This window comes from Aotus nancymaae, unplaced genomic scaffold (genome assembly GCF_030222135.1).
Source record: "Aotus nancymaae isolate 86718 unplaced genomic scaffold, 86718_ANA_hifiasm-v0.15.2.pri h1tg000040l, whole genome shotgun sequence".
Lineage (NCBI taxonomy): Eukaryota > Metazoa > Chordata > Mammalia > Primates > Aotidae > Aotus > Aotus nancymaae.
Genome location: NW_026988454.1, coordinates 93,994,668 through 94,017,554, shown reverse-complemented (window position 1 = coordinate 94,017,554; position 22,887 = coordinate 93,994,668). Strand labels below are relative to the sequence as shown.

The window sequence follows — 22,887 nt, the reverse complement described above, 5'->3', positions numbered from 1 at the left end:
TTCTGTCACCCAGGCTGGAGTGCAGTGGCACAGTCATGCTCACTGCAGCCTAGAACTAAGTGAGCCTCTTCCTTTAACCTCTGGAGTGGCTAAGACTACAGGTGCATGCCACCATGCCTGGCTAATTTAAAAAAAAATTTAAATTAGCCGGGTGTGGTGGCTCACGCCTGTAATATCAGCACTTTTGGAGGTCAAGGCAGGTGGATCACAAAATTAGCTGGTCATGGTGGTGTGCACCTGTAGTCCCAGCTACTGGGGAGACTGAGGCAGGAGAATTGCTTGAAGCCGGGAGGAAGAGGTTGCAGTGAGCCGAGATCGCGCCACTGCATTCCAGCCTGGCACCTGTCAAAAGAGCGAGACTCTGTTTCAAAAATAAATAAATAAATAACGTAAGTTGCAAAGTTTACTCCTAAAAAAACAAATAATTTAGTATAGTTCAATGTTTATTTTTTTCAAGTTTCCAACAAGTCATTGTTTACTTTTTAAAAAGTAAAATTTATATGCAATACAATGCGTAAATCTTAATTGTGCCATTTGATGAATTTTGACAGATGCATATATCTGCTAATATCCCTATCAGAATTAGAACATTACTGCTATTCCAGAAGGTTTCCTCATGCCCTGTCACAGTCAGTCTTCACCCATGCTGCCTAGAGGAACCATGACTTTTTTTTTCACCATAGATTAATTTTGCCTATTCTAGAATCCCACGTAAACAGAATCATATAGTATAGACACTTTTGTGGAAAGCTTCTATAGGCAGCATGTTTTTTGGAAAAAAAAAAAAAAAAAAGATTCTGTTCAGATTTTAGGACAAAAATAGAGGATTAAGTATGATTAAATACAGAATTCTAGAAAGATAAATAAAAACTATTGGCTTGTGAAAGCAAAATGATGTAAATAAAATGAGCATCTCCTCTTTAATATTTTAAATTTAGAAACTAGTAAATTACCAATAAAGCAGTCAACATATAGAGATAAATTATTTTAAAATTAGGATGTTTTCCATTAGAACAACTAAGAAATATCTAAAAATAAGGTTGGGAAGTAGAAATGATAGTGTGGGAAGAAGGGATATGGAGAAATCAGTTGCTGTAGCTGTGCATGGGAAGCCCTTATTTATTTTAATTTTCATTATAGGCATGCATTAATTTGATATCCTTTAAAAAGAAAATAAAAAATTCTATTTAATATTCCTTTTATTAAATTGCCAGTAACCAATTTTGATGTTTTCTAGGGCCTTCTGTAATTGGTATTTTAACAATCAGAACCTCAAAAAGAAGTAGGTTCATATGGAACTGTAAAAGCCCTGACTTCTCTTTTTATACTAGTTTCTCTTTCCTTTCTCTTTATATATTAATTTTTCATTTAGCTTCCACTATGTGACAGGCATTTGATAGATTTAGGAAGTATATTGGTTAGAACATAGCCCCTGACCTCAATGGCCCTCTCGAACGAGTCCACTTGATTTTTTTTGTGCTCTTCCCTTTTATCTACTTCTGTCATGGCCCCTTTCCCACACAAGGTGAGGAAAACACTTTCAAAGACCTCTACCTCCACTTGTTCGCCTTCAGTGAAATGCTTTCTGTAGTTTCTTCTTTAATTACTCTAACAGAGGAAAGAAATTGCCATAGAGAAGCAGTTGGACAGTTGGACAGTTGGACAGATTGGCATTTAGCACTAATGCTCAACAGTTTTACCTGGCCTGCCTTTTTTTGGTCTTATGAAGGATAAGGATGAGAATAGGCATAAAATAGAAGAGAGACTACTGTCTGCCACTGATGAGGTAAGGGTAAACCATTCTCCTTCTTAGTTACTGAAAGGGAGACATATGACTTGGGGTGTTAGATGCTTCATTTTAATGCCTTAGAGAGAGAAAGCCTGAGAACTAATTTCTTCTTACTGTGGAAATGGAATGGACGTTAGCTGTTTTAATCATCTGTGCAATTTAAATCTTAAGAAGGAATTGAAAGAAAAATAATTGTGTATGCACGTGTGCGTGTGTGTGTGTGTGATCTGAGATAACATGCTAATTTCTAAGAATATACATTAAGAAAAATTTGGAAATCATGATGAGAGGCTGGATTTTCAGTTTCAATTTATGCTTAATATATAAATGACCGAAAAAAAAAATCTCGTTGATTGTAAAACAGGAGTTATGACTAAACATAAGTTCTATAAAAAGGAAAGAAATTAAGTCAGTAAATCTAACATGATTATACCCAATAATATTTCTTCCAAGTTAGTCCATAGCTAGAAATATTAGTCATTTAGTTGCATTTGAAAGAAATTTCTATTCTTGAATCAGGAGAAACTAAATTAACATCAGGGCTACATTTTCAAAAATAATCATACAGATTTTACATTTAATATAGAACTTTAATATAGAACTTTTAAAAAGATGTGTAACTAATGGTCATTTTAAGGGGAAACATTTATGCTTCAAAGTTCATTTAGAAAAAGATTTGATATTGAAGATTTCAGTGTCACCTATTTTATCTCTGTAAGTTGTTCTTCAGTGTCCTTTTAAAATGCAGAATCATACTGCAGTGTTTTTGACCCATTTTATCCAGTGAATGAAAAGATTGTCCTTACTTTTGGTTCAATTTAATAGAATAAGAGTCTCAGACCTCGAAGAGGGTTCAGAAGCAAGCAGAAATCTCTCCTTTCACACACTGTTGATCAGAGAAGGAAACATGGGGGTTGAGATCTGCCGGATTTCCTGCCCTTGAAGCCCCTTATTCTTTGCAGCTGTGAGAGCTTGGCACTCATCTTGTTTTCAGTTTCAGCCAAACCCTCTGAAGACTAGCATTTACTCAGTCCTGCTACTTGTTCTGTCTACAGTCTGGGCTCAATCCTAGCAATCTAACTTTTAATGTATTCCTGAGACCAGGCTCCAACCAGAGTTGTGCCTAATTTTGGTTATTAGATCCATTTCCCTAGATCTTGTGGCTGAATCTGATTCTGTTGCCCAAGTCTCTTTAAAACTAAAGCTTTTGCTTGCCCTTACTAGTCCCTGTCTAGGAATTAGAAGCTGGATCCTTAGATACTGACTGGATCCTTAGATACCCTAGATAATTACTAATGTCAACTACTGTATTGGAAATCCAGATATTTCCTTCCATATCATTCTCATCCATACCTTGTGGGGCATCTCTGATTCTAACTGCTATTCTATATTTGTGGTATGTAGCCATCTTCTTTGTATGTCTTGTTTTAACTACAGAGCTGAACTTGTGCAGTTGAGTCTTTTTTAAAAGCATATGTTTCATCTCAAAGGTCAGATCTAATTTTAATTCTAGTAAACCCTTCTGAGGCTGCTGTGTACCACATGAGATAATAATCGTGTTGGTTTTCACGGGTTACCCTAACAGAATACTGCAGACTGGGTGTCCTAAACAACAGGAATTTATTTTCTCATAGTATTGGAGGCTGGAAGTCTGAGATCAGGGTGTTGGCAGGATTGGTTCCTTTGGAAGAACATCGGGAAGGATCTGTTCCAGGCCTTTCTCCCTGGTTTATAGATGACTGTCTTTTCCCTGTGTCTTCACATGCTCTTCCCTCTGTGCATGTCTGTGTCCAAATTTCCTCTTCTTATAAGTACCCCAGTCATATTGGATTAGGAACCTCCCTAATGGCCTCATTTTGGTTTAGTTGCATCTCTAAGACTCTATCTCCAAACATAGTTAGTCTGAGGTACTAGGGGTTAGGACTTCAACATATGAGTTTGGAGGGGCACATAATTGAACTCAACAATAATATTCATAGGAGGAAAGAGACCAAGGCCTGTACATGTTCGTGTACATACATGATAAATACTGATTTTGGCATTTGTCTCCATTGTTGCTTATGAAAAATGTAAGATCATGAAGAATCTTACTATATGATGAGGGTTTAATATCCCAGATCATGAGTACACAAATAAATTGTAGGTATAGCCAGAGACTAATAATCCAGGACATGTTACCTAACTTCCTCTTGAAACCTCAAGTTCAATAGTTTTAGAACCTGGAAATAATAATTGCACTTACCCCATGGAGTAGTTGTAAAGATTAAATGAGATTATGCATGGCTCTGTGTGCCTTGTACCTGATACACAGCAGGTACTACGTAAATATTATTTCTATGACACCAAATAAGATGCATAGATAATAGATGTTACAGGAGCTAGGAGGGAAGCTGGAATGGCAGTGTTTAATATTAGAGCTGGGGCAGATTTTGGGCAGGAAGAACCAATGTGTCATTATAGTGAAGGAGACTGGCATGAACAAAGAAAGACAAGCATACACACTGTTCTAGGAAGAATAAGCTTATAGACCTTTAGAGAGAAAAGAGCTCAGGGGTTACAGGTTGAGGGAATAGTTTATCCTAGTTCTGTCAAGAACTGGGTTATTATCTTGGGCAACAGAAGGAGAGGGTTGAATTAGATCAGTGATCCTAAAATTTTTATGGACTTAGAAAATTATCTGAGGAGCATTTAAAATTATATGCTGGGGCAGCACCAAAAACTAATCTAACTTAGTCAATGTGGAGAAGTGCCCCAAATTTATTTTAATGTGTGGTTGAATTGAGAACTGTAAGACTAATTCAGTGCACATTGTAATCATTTGAGGAGCTTTTTGATAAACATGCCAGTATTCAGGTCCCAAGACCAGAGATTTTGATTTTAGTGTTCTGGGTTGGGGCCTGAGTATTGTTATTGGCAAATCTCAAACCTGACCCTTCCTAAATTATGAAGTGCTAGTCCTTCCATGAGAATTTTTATTTTGTATCATAAGATTCCCATAAAAAGTTGCATATTAATTTTGAAAGACACATTTGACTGAGAAAGTATCCAAAATGTATTTAACTTATGTTTGGGGGATAAAATACGGAGTCGTATGAATCTAGGTAAATTTTGAAACTCTAACCCAGGAATTCACTTTCTGACAGACTAGCAGGTGTGAATTCTGCCCAGAGTAGCTCTGTAGGGCTTGGGAGCACACAAATGAGGGAGGGATTGAAGAACAAAAGAGCGACCTTGCATGTATTTGAAACAGAAACGGAAAGTTGTGTCTACTTTGAGAAAATAAACGGGAAAGTACTTCTCAGTCTTGAGGATCATACAAAGGTAGTAATAGTAACTGCCCTAACACTTTGTTATTCCAGTTGGTGTGGTGATGGAACTCCTATAGATTAGGTTATCATTACACACAGAATGAAATCCAAAAGCTTCCTCCAAGCCCTATAGTATTCACAGTGTAGCTCTAATTTATCTTGACATAATCACCTCTAGCACTCTGTTCTTCCTGACTGATTAAAGCATTTATTTCCTGCATTTCACACCATATACTTTTCCATCTCCATTATTTGGCAGTATTCTGCCTTTTAAAAATGCCCTCTATCTCTAGCCATGATTTAAAACTGTAATCAAATTGTACCTTCTCCTCAATTGTTCCCTTGGAATATCCAATTTTATTCTTAATGTTTGCATGTCCTTTCTCAAGGGAAATTACTATAAATGGAGAATCAGATTTCTACATTAATATACTGTTTTATGGTTACTAAAGTGATAGTTAACATACATGGAATTATAGTAGCTGAATTAAGTTGTATGTTGTTGAATGTTTATTTTTTTAATTTGTAGAAATAATTAGAAAGTAAGAAACTAATACATTTTATAATTGCATAGGGAGAAAAGATGTATACAAAAGTACAACTGAGGACGATTGGGTTTGTAAAAGGGTAATTTTTCTTGTCTTCTAATTCCTGGTATATCTGTTAAGTTTATTGATTTAATGGCCATGCATTTGGGAAAAATTACTTAGGTCAATAAGTACTTTTTGATTGGATGACAAGACACTATTTACTTTGTTTCTTGTGTAATTACAGAAATCTAATTACAGAGAAGTAATTACTTCTGTGTTCTCAGAATTCTGTTTCTTTAATGATTTTAGTAATTTGGACATTAATATTTGAACTACAAAGAGGTAACTGTAATATTCCTACCATTAGACATTAACTTAGTGTGTGTTTTAGTGAAAGAAAAAAAATATGCACAGGAAAAACTACAACATGAGTTATTAGGAGAGAATTGCCATTAGATTTCAGAAAAATAAAGCAACATCAATAGCATCAATAATAATAGTGTAAAACAAAACCAGATTAGGAAACTCAGACTGACAAGTAAGTGATCAGAAGGAAAGAAGCTAAAATTTTAATTGGCATAACCCCCAAAAGAATAAGAACTCTAAATTAGGTGTAGGGCTGCAAAGACAGCCTTTTCTTTGGGAAACCATGAGTTAGTTTTGACATTAAGGACTTTTGGGAAACTGAGTTGAATTAAGCATCAGATTGTGTGTTTCACAATGAATAGGGGAGCTAGAATAGTGATTGGAGTAGTTCAAACTCAACCAAGCCTGATGTTTGGAACTGAAATCAATTAAGAACTTGTCTGTAACCCAAATAATGAGTCAACTTGTCAAATTTATTTAATAGCTAGAATCATTCCCTCTAATTGACTTATTTGTTTTTAGTTTATAAGATGTGATTATATTGCAAAGAGTATCTTGGCACAATAAGTACTTTATGATAGGTATGGGCAAATATTTTTTATGATAACAATCTCTATAATATAAAAATTGGAAGTCAGCTTAGTTACCAACAATAAGATACTGGTTAAAAGGTACTGATTATAGGAATATTGTGTAGCCATGAAAATTTTATTATGTGTTTTTATATTTAATGACAGAAAAATGTATTTGTGATAGTTCAGGGAAGGGCATCACTAATTGCATGTATACTATATGGTATGTTTTTGAAAAATGATTACATATATGCACAGAGAACTAACAGGATATACATCAAAATGAGTATACTTAGAATTCATTTTTTCTTTTCTTTTTTTTATTTTTAACCACCTGCCGTAGATATATTCCCTTGTATTTGTATTTGCTTAGATTTTCTATTTACCATTCATTCCTTGGTTTTGCTTTTTCACCTTTCATGCATTCTAAAAGATCAATCAAGTCATTTTCCTTGTGTCTTCATTTCTTTTAGAGCTTAAGGCATTATTCATTTTATTTCTATCCTTTAATGCAAATCTTAACTTTTCAATGAAGTACTTAATTTTAGAACTTTTTAGTAAAATCGAAAATCAAATCATATGTCTATGAAAGAAGACTTTAGCATGCTTTCACTTTTCTCAAAAATATACTGTATTCTGTCTTTTATGATATTATTTGGAATTAAGGTTCAACTTGTGTTTCAATATTCACATAAGTAAACGTCAGTATTATTATTATAGTTAACACTTAATTACCAATGTATTGAAATAATTTCATTGTTCTTGGTTACTTCTTATTTTCCATTTCTGCTTTATTTTTCTTCTTGTCAGTGCATGTCCTTTGTTAATTCTTTCAGTGAGAGTCTGGGGGTAGTAAGATGCTGTTAGTTTGTTATCATTTCTTGAATGCTCTTCTAGTTGGGTATATAGCATAGACTTTTTTTCTTCCATAGTTTCCAATACCTGGACCCCAAGTCACAGGGTATATAGTATATTACAAGTGGCCACCCTGAGAGAGATTGACTGGAGTTACTTTTAGCCTAATTATTGGGAGGAGCTTTAGTCATGGACTGACTTCATCTCTTCTAGCAGGACAGGACATTGCAGCTCTAGTAGCCTCTACCCACCTGCTCTACCTTTCTGTGGGCTGGGTGGCTTGAGCCACTCTCATCACTTTGCTTTTTAAAGATTCCAGCTCTACATTTGTCTTATTTGTGTTTTGTAGTATGACTATTTATTTTTTGAAATAAATACTGTTTTAGAGGTAGAATACTATATGTATATTTATATATTGACACAAAGCTCATAAATATTTTTACGAAAAATTTTTGAAAATTATTTCAGAGAGGAATAAATAAGCAAGAGGCAGTCTGGTCCTGTAGGCAAGGTATAACCCAGGTAAAGTACTGGCCTTTGTGTGATTTGTTTGGAAATTCAGCTGAGGTAGAATTTAGGGAGCCTTCTATTCTGGAAAATCACTGGTTTTTATTTGTTTTGCTTAATTCCTAATAGATTTTCAAAGTACTTCTAACATAGAGTGGACAACAAATGGATAAATATAAATAGAAAAATAGAATGATATTTAGAAATAATGGGGTGAAATGTAAGTTGCTGTGTAGCATTTGATTACTTAGCTTGTACATCATGTAAATGATCTTGACTCTACTTGACTGTGTGCTTTATTTAGGAATTTGGTATTTTAAGTCTTGTCATATTTTCCCTAACCTTTTTTACTTGGCTTCTTAAATTTGTTGGGTTTTTAGTGGAGAAATAGCTGATGCCCATGACCATACCTAGGAAGCAACTAGGTACATGGACAGTAGGATAATAAAGAAGGCACTATTACTTCAGATAGCATTGCTTTAATTGTAGTTCTGTGAGGACAAATAAATATATTCATTTAATGGCATTCGAATGGACAAGTTAGTTTAAAACTGTCAGCATATCAAAGGGAAAAAGCTAACTGGGATACCGCTTGAAATTACTTCCAGTTTACAGTAACATGGAGGCCTAGACTAAAGAAAGTAAAAGTAAGTAAAACAAAAAAACAAAAAACCCTCCTTAAACGCCCCCAAATTCCACTGAGAAAACCTATAAATGATGCATAAAGATAACACTTTTTAAAGGCATAGATGAGTTTGTATGAAAGAAGAATCTCCAAGTGCCAGAAATGAAATGAGAAAATTAGATCTCTAAGTATGTAGGGTGATATACTTCAGCAATATACCTGGATGAATCAAGGCTTATAATGAATGGCTAGGGGTTTGCATTTTTAAACCACACAGGACCATGAGAATGTTTCCCTCCTAAAAAGCAAGAAATTGTAATTTTTTAACCTCTTTTTTAACCTTGCATCTTTACACAAGGCCGGGACACTCAAGAGTGCTTTCTCCACAATGAAAGAAGGATGAATATAAAACTTCACAAAGCTTAGATAAATGAGTAATTTTGTTTCTGTCTGAACCCTGGGTGAAAACAAAAACAAACAGTAAGTCTGTTGTTATCAATTGAAATCTCATTCTGCCATTCTGCTCATCTGTTCATTAAGTGGATTTTATAGACTGAATTTATATTGCCTGTGTTGTAATATATTCCCACATCAAGAAAATAACATTAAATTTGGTCCTTGGTCAGTGATACATCATTCTATAATACCTTTCCCATCTAGTTTTAAGCTCAAAACTTTTTTCATTCCCTTAGGATCAATTATTAAAGTTACAAAGAACAGGCAGATGCTAAGAAATGGTGCTCGGAGAGCTAAAATGTTGGCTTTGCAAATTAGGATCCTTTTTCTTCTGACATGTTTTTTATCTTTTATAGAGAAATACAGCAGTGGCTAAAATAATTGTTCCCAGCTTAAGGCTGAAATGGTTAACTTCTGATTATCTTTTAAATATCTCATCACCATAAAAAGCACTCAAAAGGTCTCATGTAGGTAATGTGTAGGACCAGTCAGAGGGTAAAAACTGGAGGAAACATATTCCATGGGAGGTGAATCAAGTTTATTAATTAGACATAGTACAAAGTTGCCTTTTATTTCTCTCTTGATCTTCCTTTCCTACCCAAACATCTTCTCTCCAAATCTCCTAAAAATATTATCTCTGAAAAATTCCCTATTCAATCCTGGGTCACATCCTGCCACTGTCTGACATTTTGACATGTTTGCTGTTCGGACTTCCTATATTCCATATCCAGTAATTACCTCAATTTCTCCATAATGTTGCGTTGGGGTCTGGAAATTTTAGGGCTCCTTCGCTTAGAAGACATCACAAATCAAAGGAAATGATCCCAACCAGTTCTTGTTGAAGATCTCTTTTAAACATGTTTGTCCTTTAACACACTGTAAAACAAAGATAGAATTCAGTGGGTGCTCATACTCACTTATATTATAAATTATATCATTACTCCATTTTAAAAACAATAATTTCTATGCTTGTAACTTAATTTAAATTTGAATTCCAGGGCGATTTGGGTTCCAGAGCCCCCTTGATCGCATCAAATACTTTGAGTCTTTTTTAACCTTTTACATTTTTCCAGCTAGATATTTTATAACCAGAGTTGCTTCTAATGTCCAAACCACTCTGGTGGGAAGCCTGTAAATAATGATACAAGAGGAATTGAAGCCTAATAACTCAGGAAATTACAATTATGTAAGAGGTTCTCAATCCTGAAAAAAAAAATTGAACTAAATATGTTAATTTTCCAAATCCTAATATTTTAAGAATCCTTATGTCTTCTAAACTAATTTTGCCTTCTTTCTTGTTATTGTTACTCTACAAATTGTATTTTGAATATTGATTTATTCTGTTTAGCTATATGAAATCAGAATTTACTGGGCTATGTCAGTTGGACTTTTTCTTGAAATATTTTTAAGTTTCAATAAAAGAAATAAACAAAACAAAAACATTTGCCTCCATTTGATTATGTAGACTTGAATAAATGGAACTTCAGTACAGAAGCTGTCCATCTGAGTCAGGAAGGGGATAGCTGAGCTGATAATTTGTGGTAGCAGAACCACAGGTATCCCAGTGACAGAACAAGACATGAGTTCGTTTTATGATAGAAACTACCCAAAGGAACAACACGGTCTTGAACATCAACCCTTAATCTATAAAATGGGATTCAATACTGTCTCTTTCTTGTTCCTTAGGATAGCTTAACAAATCAGAGTACACAGTATTAATAATGCAACCCTTTTTCCAACTATTATTCCTGAAAAGCAATAACAGGCTTAGTAACTGTTGCCAAAAATATTGTTTGTTCAACTAAGGTTAGCCAGTGCTAACTTTAGCTAAAAGTGTCCTCAATGCAGGACTTCTCATCACCTTTATTGGTAATGTGCCTTGTTATTTTTCTAGAAAAGAATAGAATATGCAGTGTGTCCTGAATACGTGTGGTTGGGGGCCCTTTTATTCTAAACCATCCACTAACATCTCTGTAAACTGGTGTTCTGAGGTCAAGGCATGGCAGAGCTATACTAGATTCTCATGGAAGACCTTAGCCAATAGCATAATGTATGTTTCACTTAGTGCAGATTTATTTGCCTCAGTCACAAACTACCAAGACAGCCTTGAACTAGATATTAGGTAAGAGTTCTCAAATTTAAGGAAATGGTAATCTAAAGCGATATTAGCTTTGATGAATGTTGCTTTTGTTGAATTCAAATTCTAGTGTTGCCACTAACTTGATGTGTCATTTATCATACCTAAGCCTCAGTTTCCTCATCTGTAACATGAATAATAATAGCATTTAAACCTTGAAGGCACAGACCTGTTCTTGATATTTTTTCTTTTTATTCCAGTGCTTAGTATGGTTGATATTCAGAATTTTTGTAGATGAAAGAAGTTTTGAATGCATGCATGCCGGGATCAGTGAAAATTGAAAGAAATAATAGAATGAAAAATTATGTAGGACTGACTCTCCCTTGAAGACCTAAAGATAAGTACTAAACAATAAAAAGATCAATGTGCATTGGGTTTAGTCAGTGAAAACCTCTCAGAGGAGATATTATGAACCTGAATATTTTTTTATGCCATACCTTTCATAAATACTATATTCTACTACTGGTTATAAAGATTAAGAATCTTGGTATCACTAGAAGGATCTGGGGTTTACACATGTACAGATTAAAGACAAGATATTTACCCACTTCTGTCCTGAGTTTGTCTTGCTATTGATTCTTAAGTGTCAATACATTAATACGATACATCAGAGCTCACACAGCAGATTTAGCCAGTCAACTCAGTAGTAATGTGTTAGTTCTATCTGGGAAGCCTTCATTCCCCATAAAGAATGAGATGCTAGATTTACATCTCATCAACAGTAAATTATGTAGGCATCCTCATTACTTAAAATGATTGGTTTATTTGTTTATATGGAAGTATACATTTTTTTACAAGATATAATTGTGAGCAACAGACGATATTATGTAAGTAAGTCAGCTATAGATGAGTAGAGATGTTTTCAGCTTATGAAAGTACTTTAGAATAGTTTGGAAATAATATGTACATTTTTCATATAGTACTTCAGTACTGCCCTTAATACGCTGATAGTGTATGGAACTCAGAAAATCAATACAGTCTCTATTGATTATTACATTATTTAAAGAATACTTGGAGATTTGTGATTTGAAAATCAGATTTATTTTGCATATGGAATTAATAGGACTATGGAGGAATAAAAAGGAATTTCTAAGGTATTGTAGGTGATTAATATTTCAATGTTAAAAATATTGGTATTTGATTATAATAGGTTTTTATGTGTACTTTCTGACTGTCATATTAGTACCAAAGTTTAACTTGAAAATGAAAGTTTGGTGAAGTAGAAGCCTTAGGTTAGTGACTTAGAAATTTCATTTCCAGGATAAACCAGTCTTGGTATATAATCCATGTCTGTTTCTCTACATGGTTGATTCTCTTGTTAATACTATCCATCTTTGTTACCTCTCATATTCATTTTGAAGCACATGAATATTAAGAAGTATGAAATATTTGCAAATGCAAGGTGATTGTGTTATTTTTGCTATTTACAACATTTCCTTTATTGAAATTCAAAAAGTTAATAATTACCTGCGGGAAAATATGCTTAAATTAAAATTACATGTGCTTGTTTGTTTTAGTGAAAAGACTACAGTTAAGGTAGATAGAAATATATAATTTTTTTCATAAAGTAGGAATATGCATCTCATTTATCAGAAGGTACAGTTCTTCATATTTTAGAAATGTGTATTAATGTTGTACCATGTCACATATAGTAGGAATATATATATGTAATATATAATACATTCATATATACATGTATTTGCATCTGATAGAAAATAAAACAATAGAAAGAGGGAGCCTACCTTAAAAAGTTTATGTAATAAGAGGTAAGTACTATATAAAGAGTATATAACAGTTAAAAATATAGCCTAATTTCAAATATTTCAACAGGAAGAAACAAAAATGTGTTTTTCTTCATAAATCAAAGATACAATAATAACAAGTGCTCCCATTTAATTAATTTTAATAGTATTGAACAAAAGCAGAAGAGTTATGTTTTAAGAAATCATTCCATGGGCCAATGGCCATTTAGTTGTCATAAAAATCCTTTATTTAGCCTTCTCCACAAATAAGCTCACAGCAGGACAAAGGACACTAGTTAGAGTAATTTGGGCGATAAGTAAACAGAAGGAATGGCTAGGAGCATAGTGTCATCTGGCAGAGAGCTTATTTCCTGAATCCTGTGGATCTGGTTAAAACCCAACAGAGATGCCAATATGCTTCTCCTCAGTAAATGCTACCAGTCCCCACACCACCAGGCCCACCGAAGCTTGTCTACAGTATTTTATCCAAGCAGTCCTTTGGGTAACTGCACAGTGCCTGCAATGACCTGAGTCAGTCATGCAAGGAGACTTTCTTGTTCTCACACCAATGTTTTATTTCACTTTCCATTTTCTACTGGTCCTGTTGTTCAGTGATATAAGCAGAGTGATGAAGGAGGCACTTCACACTCTTCTTAGATGAGATCTTGAGCTGCAGAGAGTGGTTTGAATAGCAAGGCTTAAATCTCCCAAGCTGGATTTATTTGCACGGTTGCTGTCATGTGTGCACCTGGGATTCATGTCTCTTCAGAAGGGTGGGAAGAAGTGAGGTCTGTTGAGTCCGAAGAGGGAACAATTGAGGCTCGACGAGCAGTTGCTGGTAAGCAATAAATAATGGTAATCTCACTTCATTTTTTCCCAGATGTACACAAATCTATATTTAACACCCCCTCTGTATCTATTTTTCAGTCAAAATATTTCTCTTCTGCGTGTGTCAGGTGCACAGTGTTCTTAATTGAATAAAGTTTCCAGTTGTCAACTTTATCTTTAATCTATTTCTCTGAAATGAGATTATAGGGTTTATAATATAGCCCTAAATATTTTAAGATGATTAATTGTATTTATGATTTATTCCTGTGTAATAGCCAAGTCAAGAAAGATTTGAAGATTAGAAAGTCAGTGTTCTGTGAAAGTAATAAAAAAAAGCAATAGCATGTTGCTTAATTATGCATGGGTTTTCTTTTCTATCAATGTGTTCCATTCTTTACTATCTCATACTAATACAAAGAATGAGAAATACATGACAAATTGCAGTCATCATTAATGGAATGTCAATTCAAAAATAGGAAGTTTGCATCACTTTTTCAAAATAATGGTTCCTGGGTTCTTGTGAAAGAACCAAAACCTTTTCACAAATGCAGGCCTTGACCTAAACTACAATAGCACAGGTTAAATGGCATATGTGAAGCAAGCTCAAAATTGCAATTGATGTTCGGTTTTATGTGTTCTCTCCCAAGGGAAATCAGTTTTTTGGTCTTTGATATAGCTGTGGAATCACAACTAAGTATGAGGATGTGAAATATATAATCCAGAAGAAGGACATATATGACTCAAGATAAAGGTGTTGTAGAAATGTTTTAAATGACTAAATATTGTTAACATAAATTTTGGAATTTATAAAGTGAAAATAGAAGGATTTTTTCTACTTTTACATAGACAGTGGCTCCAGTGAATAACACTTGTTATTATGCATGAAAGCTCATAGTATGTGGTACCCAGAAATGAGTTAGGATATTTTAGAATAAGATCAACATTAATCTCTTCTAATATTGATTCTCTGCTTTGATTCTGTAATTTTGAAAGCCATGAGCACTACTTTACTTAATAAACCCTGTTTGGTTAAGTATTTTCTGTTAGAAATGCAATTTGTTACCATTTGATAAATTTTCTTATATCAAGGCACTTTAGGGAACTCGAGGTAATTACACTAAATTAATATAAATTCAAGAGATGGAATGAGGGACAAATATTAGATTAATGACATTCAAAATGATTTTATAATTTGAAATAAGCCCATACTGGATAATAAACAAGAGAAAAGAATTAGAAATGGAGAAATAAATATTTTTTAAAATCTAAAAACTCAAACACAATAATAGACATTTGCAGTATATTAAAATGTTTTATTTCAGTTGACTTGAGCCTACATAGGCTTATATGATTCATGCTTTTTTTTGAGACAGAATCTCACTCTGTCACCCAGGCTGGAGTTCAGTGGCTGGAGCGATCTCGGCTCACTGCAACCTCTGTCTCTTGGGTTCAATTCTCCTGCCTCAGCCTGTCAAGTAGCTGGGACTACAGGCATGTGCCACCACACCCAGCTAATTTTTCTATTTTTAGTAGAGATGGGGTCTCACCATGTTGGCCAGGCTGGTCTCGAACTTCTGACCTCAGGTGATCCACCCGCCTCAGCCTCCCAAAGTGCTAGTATTACAGGCATGAGCCACTGTGCCTGGCCCGATTCATGCATCTTAAATTCTAGTCAAAGAAAATTATATGGTTGTGATTTCAACCAGACAAAATGAGTATATTGGTTGTCGAAAGTTTTGACCTCCTTTTTACTGGTTCTCTTCTGTAAACTTGCTGGGCCAGCAGGTCTATCTCTACACCATGCCATCTGTATGTCTTCTTAATGACCATATCATAATTGAAGAAACTTAAGTTCAGCAAGTATAAGACTTCAGCTCCATTAGCTGCTCCAAAAAAATCCTCACCAGCTCCAAACATGGGAAATAGAAGTGTATCATTATAGGCGCCCCTGCACCACCAATAACTCACGAGTACGTTCACAAAAACTGGCATAACTTTGAGGTAATTCACCAAAATAATTGCAGTAATTCCTAACTACCATGGTGTAGTGAAAAGCTCATGCATGGCTTTCAAAACAGACAAAGCCAAGTTCAAATCTCAACTCTGCTACTTATAAATCATGTGACTTCAGGCAAGTTAATTAGCTTTTCTAAACTCCATCTCTAATACGGGATAAGTATTATTGATTTTCCATGAGAAATAAATTTTTCATGATAAACAAATGAACTAAATAAAATTAATAGACAGTATAATATTTGGCACTTAATAAGCATTCAGTTTATTTCCCTTTTGCTTTTTTCAGCAATAACTTGGTCTAGTTTTGAGTACAGCCAGTTTTAAGCACAGGCAGAAGTTTGGGAAAAGAAAATAATACAGATTCTGAATGAGACTGTAAATATTTTCTTTTAAGAGAGAAAAATTGTTCAAATTAGTCATTTCATTTGAGGCTGACATTTTGCAGTTATTTTAGTAATGAGATGATCCGTGGCTCAGTATTAATTTTTTTCTCATGAGATAATTATTTTTGACAAGAACATGTAATTTAAGTAAACGCAGCACGTTTGTTTTAAGTAAATGAAAGAGGTTTCTAATTCTCTATTATCACTTGACCATTTCATTTTCTAAAACAAACTAGAAGCAGTCTACCTCTGTTTTTCAGCAAATAATCCCTAGTGGATTAGAGAAGTGTATCATTGTTCATTGCTCTTTCTGAAATCTGAATGTTGTACTACAATAAAAATGTAATTGAGAGAGTAACATAATTTCAAATCAACTGATTTTGTTGTTATTGTTGCTGTTGTTCTGTAACACAAAATATGGGTGGATGAAGTAAATGTAGGTGACTCAATGAGATGATAATTATTCTGTGTCAGTGAGAAAAAAGAATCTATTGTTTTATGAATTACGCATCTACAGTCATCAAAAACATGCATCTTTAAAAATATCAGAAATATGACCCGCCTTCTCCTGTCCCCAGCTCCCTGGCAAAACCTATTTGAGGTTATCCTTTTGCCCTCTGGAGATGAGCCATGATTAGCACTAGGCTGGCTATCCCAGAACAGCCTGAAGAAGCACTTTTGCCTGTGTTCACAAGAATCAATTGTATACTTTTGGTTTATGCTTTCTGGTGCCAGTTGTTGTCATTGGGCTGAGTAAGATTCCTCAGTTAGGGAAACTGCAGAGGAAATGATCTGCTACACAGGGCTTGGCGGGACCATTGCCAGTGATTGATAATGGGACCAAATCATTTCAGGTGAGTTTTATGTGGTCTGGTAGTCAGGCATCTGCTCAACCTTGTCGTCTTAGCCCATGGATATCACAGTGAATGTCAGTGGGTACAAGATGAGCTTCTGAACATTTGCCTGAGTGTTTTCTTCCGTGTTAGCTTTAAGGACCACAACGTTTCATCTCTCTGGCTGCGGGAAAGTAGCAGCTTTTGTGCATTGTTTTAGGAAATGGTTAACTGCAGAGCTAGAAGAGCTTTGGTGTTTGCTACACTGGGAACCACTTTAGTACAGCACGGAACACTATAGATTAATGCCGTAATCAATGAGAATCTGTACACTGCAGAGATCTGTTTTGATGACAGCAGCACTTATGGCCTTGTTTAGTGTCCCTGTTGTATAATGTTGGACACTGCAGGCTTTTTTGGCTTTGATTTAGAATGCAAGGACCACAAGGAATTTTATTTAAAATTTTGTATTTTGGTGGCTTTTTAAATTGTGTTGTGCATTTGCTGCTGTTGCTAGCTGAGATTTGGTGATTTGATGCCAGTGGCATGTATTTAACCATTCCGATGCTGCTGTTAGGTTTGCTGGGTTTCTGCAGTTTCTACTACTTCATACGTTGCACTCAGGAACAGGTAAATGAAATTATATTAATCTATGAATAAATATAAAGTTAATGGAATTTATTGTTTAGTTATCCAAAAGAGTAAGATATTAAAATGTTTCATTTAGATTATATCATTAGAGAATAAGGATGTTTGCTTTATATAGTAAGTTATTTTAGGATGCAGTAATGATTAGTTGTATTACATGAAGTTATTTTTATGTTTTAAATATATATCTGAAGTGCACATTAAATTATATACATTGTAGTATTACATTTAAGTCTCAACTTGAGATATATGTATATAAAATATACAATTAATTCAGAAAGTATACATTTTTCTTCTCTAATGGATCAGTTTGATTTTCCTATTTAGTGACTTTCACTAAAATTAGGAAACTTCAGATCTTAATATTCTTGAAAATACAAAAATATAAATATATATAGATTGTTCTTTTCAAGTGTTTAGAAAAAAAAGGCTGATAAGGCTTGGTTTCTCTTAATTGACAGTCCTGATTATAGAACAGATTCATGGAAATGCATATGTTTTCGGTGATGTTAAGCTGTGGACTAAAGGGAAAACTATTAGATGAGGGGAACAGAGAGCCCAAGACACAAGGAAGGAAAGAGAAGTGTGTACTCTTTTGCATCAGAGATTTAGGTCTGTGACCTTGGGATAAAGAGTAACTAGTGACCAACCTCTTCTGGCCCTGGTTTCCCTTCTGCCAGTTTGGAAAAAGACTCTCCTGTTATTCTCTATAGAAATGGCACAACATTTTTCATGTGCTCAGTATCATCTATTTATGATTTTCATGTGGAAGAAGACACAATTGTTAATTTTTTTAAAGGTATGCAGTTTTCCTAATACAGGGGGTAAATACAGCTGTTTTTTCCTGCTTTTATTTGTAGTGTTTTAGCTACCAAGGCTTTTTTTTCTTTTCTTTTCTTTTTTAAGAGATACGCTTCTTTTAAATTAAGCTGGTAAATCTCTTGGCTTCTTGTAACTATTTTGCCAAACAGGCATTAAGTTTGAGGTGTCCCGGGGGCACCTACTGTTAAGACTGCACTCCTTGGGAGAGGAAAGAGGCATCAGTTGTGCTGCAGCCTGATGAGGACCTGGATGCAGAGAGGCACTGGGACTCTCTGAAAGTCTGCCAGGGAGAAAGGCTCTCCTCATTGCTCCCTTGCTCCCCCTCAGGTTCCGTGTGTATTGCTAGGGCAGCTGAAGAGAGCTCCTGCCTTCTTTTCTCAGCAGATGTTTTTCAAGAAGTCCACTTTCTGCTGAGGTCAAGCTCAAAATCCAAAGGATCAGAGGCAACTGGAAAAGAAGTAGCCACCTTCCACTTGCTAAAGTATGAATCAGATTGCTGCCTACCAAATACTAGTTAACATTTTTGAGTCTAGACTAATTAAATATGTTCTTTAATGAGAATGGAAGGATTTTATTGTAAATTGAGCAGTGTGCTTACAGAGTGGCTAATAATTGCCAGTTTATAATGATCATGAATCTTGTGTCCATATTGACACTTTCTGGTTCTTCTTAATAATAGACACCCACCATTATGAGAGGAAGGCTGAGGCAGTGATGGTTCATGCTCCCACACATATGCACATGAGAGATGAAAGAAAAAGAAAAACGATGTGATTAATTTTTCTGTCTAGTTCCAAGGAACCAGTCTGAATTATAGTCTCTAGACATATATTTATGAGGGCAATAACTTTATTAGTAAAGTGATTATGCATTCCATAAAAGGTTATCTGCTCAGGTCTCTTCCAACTTTCTGATTTTATGGGGTGCTGTTATTTATTAGTGCATAGTTAGGAAGTTCTTCAAGGAGAATAAAATATTTTCATTTTGAAGTATTACCTGTGAATGTTCCTGGGAAGAGATCTGTTAGAGAAATGAAGTCATTTGGAAAACAAAAACAAAAGTCAATCTCAGTAAACAGCAAATATATATTCTCCCCCACCCTTGCCCAGGTCATACATATAAACACTTTTAGTAAGTAAAACAAATGGTTGCCATTCTCAATTTTCTAAGACTAGGGACATTGGGAAGAAGCACACCAACTTATAAAAGAAGATAAATTAATGAAAGAATTAGTACTTATTTTATACTATGATAATAATTGTCAGGAAAACTTATAAATACTTAACATTGTGCCTGTAAGTTGTAGGCTAATGAAATGGGTTTATATTTTGTGAAGCAAAAGATTGCTTCAGGTAGGCCAATCTTTTGTCTTTAAGAAGATAATCATCCTAATCATATTATGAGTTGGTCAATTACTTGCAAAAATGTAACCAAAAATCTTAATTGCATAGTTAATTTAAATAAGTTGTTTTAGAGACAGTTTTATATGACTTCTATAAGTCTTGAATTCTGGGAAATAAATTCTTATTGTGATGAACTGTAAACATTGAACAAATTTCAAAACTGACTTCAGAAAGGGGACCATATTGATATAATGACTGGTGAGTTAACAAACGTATTTCAGTACTATAACATCTGTCATATATTTTAGACGTATAAATAGCTTTGAGGGTTTTTGGTTATTGTTGTTACAAGAGGCTGTTAGCCCTGCAGGCTTTGTTGTTTTTCTCTTTAGAGAATGCTTAGCCCTTGAAACTTCTTCTCCTGAGTAGGTTTAAATTGGAACAACTTTTTTACCCACTTATTTTTTCTTACTTTTATTTCAGGGTTATGTTTTGTAATCACTTACTTAGATTATATAAAGTTTGTTATATTTTCTATATTTTCCTATTTAGCATATATCTCTAAAATTATCTAAGGTATTCACCAGAGAAGAGATGTTAGTACATTTGTGTGTAGTATTTCTCTTGCCTATACTATATTAAAGGCTTTTTAAAAATATAATTCATTAGAGTCTTGATAGGTCATGAAAGTGCTTTTTGAGGTAAATTCCCTTGCTCTCTATATGTATTCACAAAGCTCATTTTCTCTGAGTATGGTTTCTTGATTTCCTAAGTGCCTGGCTTAAATAGGGATCTTAATGAAAGCATATTGCTGAGGCTGAGGACCTGCAAGAGAGGATAATTCTGGGACCTAAAGATAAAGCAACAAGTCCATATCGTAATATCCTAGTCTGAGTCACTCATTCATTTTGTCCCTTTAATCATTTGTTCTTAATTTGAAGAGACATCAGAGGTCTTTCAGAGAAATTAAGGAAGCAATGGACTCTGGGGGAAAAATATTTTTGCACACAAAATTTTACTTACGATTTTAAAGAGTGCATGTAACCCCTAAATATAATTATGGACCATGTAAAAGGGCTTGGATACCTCAGGTTTATAATCCTTTCCTTAAAAGTCATGACAAAAAAAAGTACATTCAGTGGTAGAAAAAGTCCTGCCTACACAAAGGTATACCACTTCTCATCTATGGTTAGTGAAACCCAAGACCAACTTCAGATTGTTCTTGCTAAACAAACAAACAAACAAACAAAAACCCCTTAATTACTATTTGCTGTTTCATGGGCTCTGGCATTTTATATGAAGAAAAATGCGCCCAAAATTTAAATCTCCCAAAGATAAATATGTGAGGATTAGACAGATCATTAGCATAAGCAAACACTGGGAATGACTGACTGCAAATTCATTGAGCTTGTTTCTGTTTAGAATGGCTTTACAGAGACCAGGTTTCTTTTGTCAGTAGGCTTCTTTGGCAAATATGTTGTGATTTCCTGATTTCATGGGCTAGTCTTGTTTAGGCAGACATTTAGTTACAGAGATCTCTATGTAAGGTTTGTTATAGACTATGAAATTTTACTGTAAGCAGAGCTATTCAATTAAGGCATAAAATTGATGGAAAAATTAAGCACAGAATAAAGGCCTCTAAAACATCTATTTAACATGAAAGCCCCTCTGAGTATTGGTAAGAAACACGTGGTTTGTAATGAAAACAATCTTTCTGAAGTTTTTGCTTGAAGCTGTCCTTCTTGAGTTTGCTGTATAGAGTCTTTAAACATAATATCTTTATTCTCCACAGTTTTCCTGGCTGGTTTAACAAAGCTAAATTGCAGTAGATACAGTTTGCATACTTGTGAGCTAAGTATGTATCCATATGTGTGATCTAAAATATGATGCAATGATAATTATGTCAGATATTTTGGTAGACCCAAAGATATGTGTGTGTGTGTGTGTGTGTGTGTGTGTGTGTGTGTCTGTGTGATTTTTTTTTCTCATTAAAGCTATTAGTACATCACTTTGAAAAACAAATACAACCAAAGAGCTTCTTGGTAATAATGGAAATTATAAAGGCCAATAAGTTGTTGTTTTTCAGTGTTTTTAGTCCCTTTCAACTGTAAATGATGCACAATAGCTAGCCTAGGGTAATAATGAGTTTATCATTTGAAAACTGAGCCATTGGCTGGGCGCGGTGGCTCATGCCTATAATCCCAGCACTTTGGGAGGCTGAGACAGGTGGATCACGAGGTCAAGAGATCGAGACCATCCTGGTCAACATGGTGAAACCCCGTCTCTACCAAAAAATACAAAAACTAGCTGGGCATGGTGGCGCACGCCTGTAGTCCCAGTTACTCGGGAGGCTGAGGCAGGAGAATTGCTTGAACCCAGGAGACGGAGGTTGCAGTGAGCCGAGATCCCCCCATTGCACTCCAGCTGGGTAACAAGAGTGAAACTCCACCTCAAAAAAAAAAAAAAAAAAAAAAGAAAACTGAGCCATTAGAATACAGTTGCAACAATTTCCTTAATATAAATTATTTACAAATATATTTCAAACATGAGTAATAAACATTTTATTTCTAAAGGTAAATGCTACTTATGGTCTTGCCAGTTAAAAAGAAACTGAGGTTGGGTTTAGGAGGTGCTATTGACTGGCTATTTTAAAATTGAGATCAGCCTTTAATTTTATTTATATTATACCTGTATATAACATAATGTCTTGTTTTATAAAAGATATAATTAAGCTATGATTATTTTTCTTAATATTGGAATTTTTATAATTACTATAATTTGGTATTTCTAATAAATTCTGTATTTCTCCAGCTTAATCCTGCTGTAATCAGTAAGACATTTTAGTTAACATTTGGGTTGGTTTGTATAGAAATTAGGTGAAATAGAACGATTTTATATTGTTAAGATTGGTGACATTATTAGGTTAATCTTAAATGTGCTCATTTCTACTGAGAAAACTGAGTTAAAGTTATTTACTGTCTTTGTGAGTGACATCACCTTATATATCAATTGGGAATATTTTGTTATGAATTTATAAAAAATTATAAAATATGAAAAATTAGCTTTTTAACATTACTGAAATAATATTCAATTTAATTTTTTTATAAATGTAATCTTTCAGATGGTA

At 34.3% G+C, this 22,887-nt stretch overlaps 1 protein-coding gene across 48 annotated transcripts in view; it reads left to right on the top strand.

The window, feature by feature from the left end:
* RIMS1 (regulating synaptic membrane exocytosis 1) overlaps positions 1-22,887 on the top strand; it is a 510,482-nt gene that overhangs the window by 297,720 nt on the left and 189,875 nt on the right. For 11 of the 48 annotated variants that reach the window (XM_021670297.2, XM_021670295.2, XM_021670293.2 and 8 more), the window contains exon 1: positions 13,418-13,725. The exons of 24 other annotated variants lie outside the window; for them this stretch is intronic. In XM_021670297.2, the coding sequence (XP_021525972.1) occupies positions 13,626-13,725 (100 nt within the window). In that variant the 5' untranslated portion in view covers positions 13,418-13,625. Of the gene's footprint in view, positions 1-13,394; positions 13,726-22,887 lie in introns of those variants that run through there. 13 more of the 48 variants (XM_021670287.2, XM_021670285.2, XM_021670283.2 and 10 more) reach the window with 4 other exon arrangements.